Below are 7586 nucleotides of genomic sequence, written 5' to 3'. Positions count from 1 at the left end.
TGCGGCCAGCGTCCGGTCGCATCGGAGCCAACGTTCGGTCAGTATTTGACCCTCCATTCACTTCTAACTCTCGATCATATGTGAATGAAGTTTGCTCCAAAGGATCTTAGGCATTCATAGGAGCTACCTAGAGCTAGTTTTAACAAGTGTGCACCACACCTAACTCACTAGACTCAACTAGGTCAAGCTACCCATTCATACCCCCCTTCATAGTACGGCCAAAGGAAAAACAAAGTCCTAAACTACTCTAAGTGTCTCTCCAACTTTAATTGACACTTAGAACTAGTTATCCTTAACCTTGTTGTCCATCCTTTGAAAACCGAAATGATTTCCATCGTAGGGGCATGACAACCTCGATTGCCCAATCGATCTCCATTACCATGACCTAACTTAATTGCCTCTGCAAAACACGCATTAGTCATAGTAATCTTGTATTGACATTAATCACCGAAATCCACTTAGGGGCCTAGATGCTTTCAAATATGATGTATGTACGTGTCGTATGTTCTCACAAACTTATGAAATAAATACTTTCTAGCGATAGATTCAATGGCATATAAACGATCTCTCAATACGTATCTAATATGTTCTACTCGATAACGTTGTTATGTACCTACAAAAGATTCATTTCAGCCCAATTCCCAATGAATACATAAAAGCAGTAAATTTTATCTACATGCTCGATGTGAATCCCCAGATACATGTACAACAGCAGTAACTACCCGAACCATCGTCCTATTGACGGCATCGCCTCAACAGATGGAATACCCGCACATGAGATACCTTTGTAAAACATGCGTAGAACATGTAATTACTCCAGCATCATATAAGCATTAACCCTAGATCGGTGGTGTATCCAATCATGCTCTCACAACTCACACTTACCGAGGCATAGAGGCAAATGATCCATATATTACCACTCAAACAAGTGGCACTCATACAATAGCATGCCGTATGAGCAACGAAAGAGAAATATGATGCAAGAACTCCAAGTTAGTACTTAATTAAGCCACCTAGAGTCCTTAACTAGGCATAAAGGATATGACCACTGGCACACTTTTTAGTTTGGAAATCATATTTTTCAAATGTCTTTTTGTTTTAAATACACTTGTGAACAGTAACACGCTAAACCATGCTCTGATACCAGCTGTAACGTCCTGCCTCCTCGAGGCCAGGCCCGCTTACATCTGATAGCTTTCCTAGGACATAGACTGCCCTCATAGACCAACACCAGTCTTTTCTGCACACTTTGTCCTCACTCATACGCCCCCGGGAAGAACTTCTCGGTCGGTCACCCATCGCTCTAGGCCAAGCACACTTAACCTTGGAGTTCTTAAGAGATGGGCTTCTAGAAAAGAAGTTGCAACTTATTGGTATGAGTATCCTATTAATCCTATTAAGTCCTAGGCCAGGGTGTTACAATCACCACCGGTTTCTTTGAACTATATGAACCGTTGATGAAAATGTAGTGCCTCTCTCCCCATGTGTGCTTGTTGAGGGTGGCCAACAGGCAGGGCCCACAAGCCTAAGTGTCACCACGCGAATGGTGTCTGTGATGGGTGGTAGATCCATGAACCTACAAGCTGCACTCTCTTGTGAATTTTCTCCCAACTTGTCCCTCTCTCTCCCTCCCTCTTACTCCTTTAATCATCCCTATCTCTTCCTCACTCTCTCACGGAGGGGCGACTCAGCACGGGTGATGCGAGGACTCCACCGCAGTTGCCTAGCTGGTACCATGTGTCACCCTCTCAATCAATGCGGCACGAACTCAACAGTAGCAGGATGATCCCTGTAGTCACCACCCGCGACCTCCACTAGCATAGCTTAAACCGCAGTATCAAGTTGTAGGTAACACGCTATAAGAACATCCATCAAGAATCACCAGGCACAAGATTGTACTAACAATACAATAAGAAACTTTACAAATTAAATGGAAGTGAATATTTAACATAATTGCAAAAGCATATCTAACGAACCCCAACTACTTTACATAGCCCAAGTTCTATTGTCCACTCACGCAATACTCGCTCCATCAAAGTTAAATGTAGCGCATGAGGCCTCCCATCCCTTGCTCTGCTAAGCCGTTGACTTCACTCAAGCTTGGCATGAGTGATCACCGAGTTGTTGGCACCAAGAAAGCAGCTTAACGGCAGTACCGTGAGTACCATTGTACTCAAAGGGCTTATTCCAACATAATATTTGGTGGATGCAAAGAGGTAATTAGTAGGTGATGGGATCATGACACCTAAGGGGGGTTGAATTAGGCATTCTAAAATTCTACTCTAAACTATATTATCTAATTTTCACCTAGCCAAAACCTATGTAATAAAACAATCTATCTAAGGGGAGGTATGTGGGTTCTAGGGTTGGGTGACTTGGGCGACTTGGGCTTGGGGGTTGGGTGACACCTAAGGGGAGGTATGTGGGTTCTAGGGTTGGGCGACTTTGGCTTGGGGGTGGGGGTGGGCTGGCTGGGCCTCGGCCCTTCTAACCACTTTATTTCAGTTTTTAATGTGTTACATTCTCCCCTCCATAAAAGAATTCATCCCTCAATTCCATCATCCTATGATAAAATAAATATACGAGTGAGTAAAAGAGAACTAAATATATAACTCACTAGTCCCAGAAAGTTTTGGATACTTGTTGTGTATTTGCTCTTTGAGCTCTGTAGGGACTATGACGCCTAAGAGGGTGGTGAATTATGCAACTTAAAACTCTACCTCTAACTATGGTCTCTTTTCTAACCTTAGAAAATCTATGCAATAAAAAACTATCTAAATGTGCAACTAAGGTTTTGCTAGGTGTGTTGCTATCTCTACCACAAAAGAGTTATGCTACCTAGGTTCCAATCCTATCAACTAGCCTAGCAAGCTAAACTAGAATAGTAAAGCACACAACCTAAGTAGACAATATAAATGCAGAAGTTTAATTTAGACAGAGATACAAATTCCCGTCGATGATATCGAGAAGCATACTTCCCTCGCAAGGGCCAAGCTCCCGGTCAGGTATCTCTATGGATAGCGACAGAGCCTTCCACACACGCAAGTGGGGTCTCGGATATGGCCTCTCCTAAACTGCTCCGTTGTCTTCACTATCGATCTTTCAACAAAACCACCTTGGCCTCGTTCCCTCTGGTACATGGTGGCGCCCGCACCACAAATGCGGTTGGTGTGGTCTCACAAAACTACAAGCCCCTCCAAATACAACAATGACGTGCACAAGCACCAAGTGAGCAAGAGGTATGCAAACCTCATTAACAGTAAGGCTAACCTAGAGCAAGGGCTTTTAGCGATGGTCTAACTAGCCTAAGAACTTTGCAAAGCACCTACACTAATCACTGAGTGATTTCACTAAGCACTATGGTGGCAAGAACACTAGAGTGGAGCCTTAACTCCCTTGATATGTTCCTCAACTCCTACACCCTTCAAATGGCCAGACAATGGGTATTTATAGCCCCCAACACTAAAACTAGCAGTTGGTGGTGAATCTGCAACTTTTTGCACAGCAGCGGACGATCCGGCGCCTACCATAGCACAAATCTGGTGGTGCCACGTCGACTAGCTGTTTGGAAACTAGCCATTATATACTTTTCTATGAGCATCAGATTATCCGGTGAGCAACTGAGAAAGAGCAGCAGACAAATAGCTCTCATTGTTCTTTTAGCACCAGCTTGATTTTGTGAGCATTGGACAAATAGCACTGGACAAATTCCTATCATGTTTTACTATGACACGCTTTCGTATTTTGGGTAAGGACTTTTTGAAAAGCTAATGAAGATTCCTACAGATTTGAACTGATATCATATTAATTTTAGAAAATCCAAAATCATAAGACAAGATCAATTCATTTATCTCTTTGTCTCAGCTTCAGTTTCATTTGTCTTCACATCCGGGCTTCTACTTTTTGGTATCTCAGAGTTTTAGCATGTCTTGTAGGTCTTCAATATAACTTCCAATCGATTAACCGAGGCGGTTGCGTTAGGGAAACCGCCTCGGTTAATACGCATTAACCGATGCGGTTTCTTTACATTGCCCGCCTCAGTTAAGTATTAACCGAGGCTTTGCTGGCCCAGCTGTCCAGCCTCGAATAACCTAGGCGGGCAACCAGGCCGCCCGCCTTAGAGCCCCATTTGGAAATGCCTCACAAAAGAATATGTGTAGTAGTGCGAGGGCGGCGGTTGGGCGGAGGAGGAGGGCGCGGGTCGTGGCTAGGCAGAGGAGGAGGGCACAGGTCATGGCTGGGCGGCAGAGGAGGGCCAGTGCCTATGGTGGAGGACCAGATCCGGCGGCCCGGAGGTCCGGCGGTGCTGATAGGGAAGTCTGGCAAAGGAGGGCAAAGGTCGCAGCCGAGCGGATGCGAGGAATACGACCACGCCTGTACGAGAAAAGACCGAACAGAAATTTGGGTAGTCCCACTTTTTTTTTATCATGTACAACTTGGACGCACACAACCCACAAACTCCACACTCACATCACACGCACACACACGCGTGCGTGTCCGTTCACACGCAAATTAGAGATTGGGAGGCGTCGCCTCCGGTGCGCGGGAAACGTGCAGTACCACCAAACACGCACGCGTGCGTATACCCTGAAAATTCTAAAAAAATTAAAAAAAGGTGCGATCACCATTGTGGGTAGTGTCCCACTGGGTAGCCCTACCACTGGACTACAGGTCCATTTGCATTTGGGTAGTCCCTCTTGGCCCAACAAGAATGGGTAGTGGGAGGGGATATTTGGGTAGCCAACAAATCTGGGTCTAGTAGGTAGTCTGCTAGAGTAGATTTTTTGTCCTCCACTACCTAAAATTGAGGATAGGTAGTGTTGCTGAAGATGCTCTTCGGACATGATTGGTTCTCTTCTCAATACCGCTTGGCTCGATCTTGGGAGACAGGCTCCGGAGAATAGAAATCCAGTTTCGGTTCCCGGGAGCCAGGGTAAGCATCAGTTCGTATAACATGCATATGCGCGAGTCTGATGAGGATACAACCAAGAGAAAAATTCCTATTTGATACTAGAAAATATATTGTTTTCTTATTTGACACCCAAACTCAAATTCTTTCCTATCTGTCACTATCTCAAGTTTTTCTTTTCTATTTGACACTTCCATTAGTTTTGAGCTATAACGGTGTTAAGTCCTAAAGAAAAAGACCATTTTACCCCTACAATTTTTTTTTCTAGTTATGACATTTCCTTTTGTTGGCGGCTGACAACTCGGGAGCCATCGGCGCCGCCCCAGTCTAGGGTTACGACGGGCGAGCGACAGAAGAGCCATGAGAGAAACCCGATGGGCCGATTCCCTGATTCCTGCCTTCTATTTGCTCAAAGGGCATTTCAGATTTTTCTGTTGCCCCATTAGGAGATCTAACAGTGCTACCTCACAGAACTAATGGAAATCTCAATTAAGAAAGAAAATCTTTAGATCGTGACAAATAGAAATTAATTTGAGTTTGCGTGTCAAATAAGAAAGCAGTATTTTTTTCTAATATCAAATAGGAAATTTTCTCTTAGCTTCTACCAGTCACCCGAAAGCCATAATAAATCTTCGTACACAGAAGATACATATTATAGCCATACTCATTTTTGTAATAAAACAAGTATTAAACAAGGTTAAATCATAACATCACAAAAAAAGCATCTAAATACCAGGTTCATCAATTTTCCTTGCTGGAGCATGACAAGATAAAACTAACAAAACTGGAATCACAATTTTTAGATACTTCTAACTCCCATATTGCATTTCACAAGATTACGTAGCACTTAACACGAATAAACAATACAGCAGGCAAAACATCATCAAACAGACCAACCAATCGCTCCTCAGGTGCATGCGCCGAGCCCAGCCAAAGGTGCTGCAACCAACCAATGGCTCGTGAGCGGTGAGCTGCATACGACGGACCAGGTCAGGCTATATCCGAGCTACAAATCGCGCCTTTAAGCTCTCCAAAAAACAGAAAGCAAGCCATCAGAATCAACAACAAGCATCCTCCCTCACGGTTAATTTTGATGTTTTCTTTAAAAAACCCTGAGAAACACACGATAATACAAAGCCAAATTGCACTCGTGCAAACACAAAGCAGGCAACACGCAGTCTAGATGCAGCTCGCTCCGGGGTCCAATTCTCGTACCACATTCACACAGCTTTTTTTATTAAAAAAAACACACATGCACACAGCTAATTAATCAAGCAGCAGCCTCGGACGCTGAAATAACGCAGCTGTCGACGAACCGGCCCACGGCCCGTATCAGCTCGCAAGTCGCCTCGGAGCCCGGCTCGTGCAGGAAGAAGCCATGGGCCGCGCCGGCGAACTCGCCGAGCTCCACGGGTTTGCCCACGGCGGCCAACCGCTCGGCGTAGTCGACGGCGCGGTCGCGCAGCAGGTCGAGGCCGGCGACCACCACGAGGACCGGGCGGAAGTCCACCGAGCCCAGGTCGGGGCTGTCCGGCCCGAACGGGTTCGCCACGGGGTGGTCCCTGGTGGCGCCCGCCGGCAGCGACACCCGCCAGAACCGGTCGAGCACGTCCAGGCTCAGTAGCGACCCGGCGCCGGCGCCGGCGGGGCACTCCGCCTGCTCTGATGCCGTGCGCTCCACGCCGCCGAAGAACGGCAGCAAAAGGACGTAGCCACGGATCGTCACCTGGTCCTGGTCCTGCTCGCCGGCTTCGCCAGCGTCGTCGGCCGCCACCGCCACCCCGGCGCGCACGGCGAGGTGGTGCGCTATGGTTGCTCCCGCCGAGTCGCCGGTGACGAACACGCGGCCGAAGTCGGCGGCCTCGGTGAGCCAGGCATCGGCGTCGGCCTCGGCGGCGTTCGCGGACGCGGACGACTGCGCACGGAGCCAGCGCATGAAGGCGGCCCCGTCGTCGACGGCCGCGGGCAGGCGGTGCTCGGGGGCGAGGCGGTACCCCGCGGACAGCACGACGGCGCCAGTGTCGGCGGCGAGGAAGAGGCAGAACGCGTGCACGTTGGCCCACGAGGGCGACCCGATGCAGAACCCGCCGCCGTGGAAGTGGACGAGCACCGGCACCTTCCCGCCGGCCGGTGACGGCTTGTACATGCGGACCACGAGGTTCTTTGCTTTGTCGTAGACGGCCTCCTTCCATTCCACGGAAGGGTGGTTCTCAGGGAAGGTGGTCGGGCAGAACACCGGGCCGACCGGCGACCGGACCACGGTGCCATCGCTGAGGATGCGCACAAGGCCGAAGATGTCCTCGACGACTTCGTTCGCCGGCGTAGAGGCAGGACAGCAGCCGGCGGCAACCGAGACGGCCGGCATGGTTGGCGTGCCCTTGTTAACGTGCATTATTGTGCAATTGAAGATTAACCACGTGTGTAATGTAAGCTATAAGTCGATGATATTCAGCAAACCTTAAGCTTAGCCCTCTTATATAGGCCATCCGTGATCCAACTGTGCATATCGCAAAAGGGCACGTAGTCTAGGGGTTACGAGAGTCGGCACCTCAGATCATGGGTTCAATTCCTCGAGCGAATATTCTAAGGTTTAACGGCGTTGTGTTTTTAATGGTAGGCGATATTCCTGTCGACAACAAGACACCTACGATGACTTCATCAATCTCGAGAATTTGAC

At 48.0% G+C, this 7586-nt stretch overlaps 1 protein-coding gene across 1 annotated transcript; it reads right to left on the bottom strand.

Annotated features, from left to right (window-relative positions):
* Window positions 1-6000: 6000 nt before the first annotated feature.
* Window positions 6001-7331, bottom strand: LOC136545234 (carboxylesterase 15-like). Its single transcript, XM_066537282.1, has one exon. It carries the CDS (start codon window positions 7299-7301, stop codon window positions 6180-6182), a length of 1122 nt encoding a protein of 373 aa, XP_066393379.1. The 5' UTR covers window positions 7302-7331; the 3' UTR covers window positions 6001-6179.
* Between the last annotated feature and the right edge of the window lie 255 nt (window positions 7332-7586).

The sequence above is a fragment of the Miscanthus floridulus genome, chromosome 3, assembly GCF_019320115.1.
Source record: "Miscanthus floridulus cultivar M001 chromosome 3, ASM1932011v1, whole genome shotgun sequence".
Classification (NCBI taxonomy): Eukaryota; Viridiplantae; Streptophyta; class Magnoliopsida; order Poales; family Poaceae; genus Miscanthus; species Miscanthus floridulus.
This window is presented reverse-complemented; position numbering and strand designations above follow the sequence as displayed.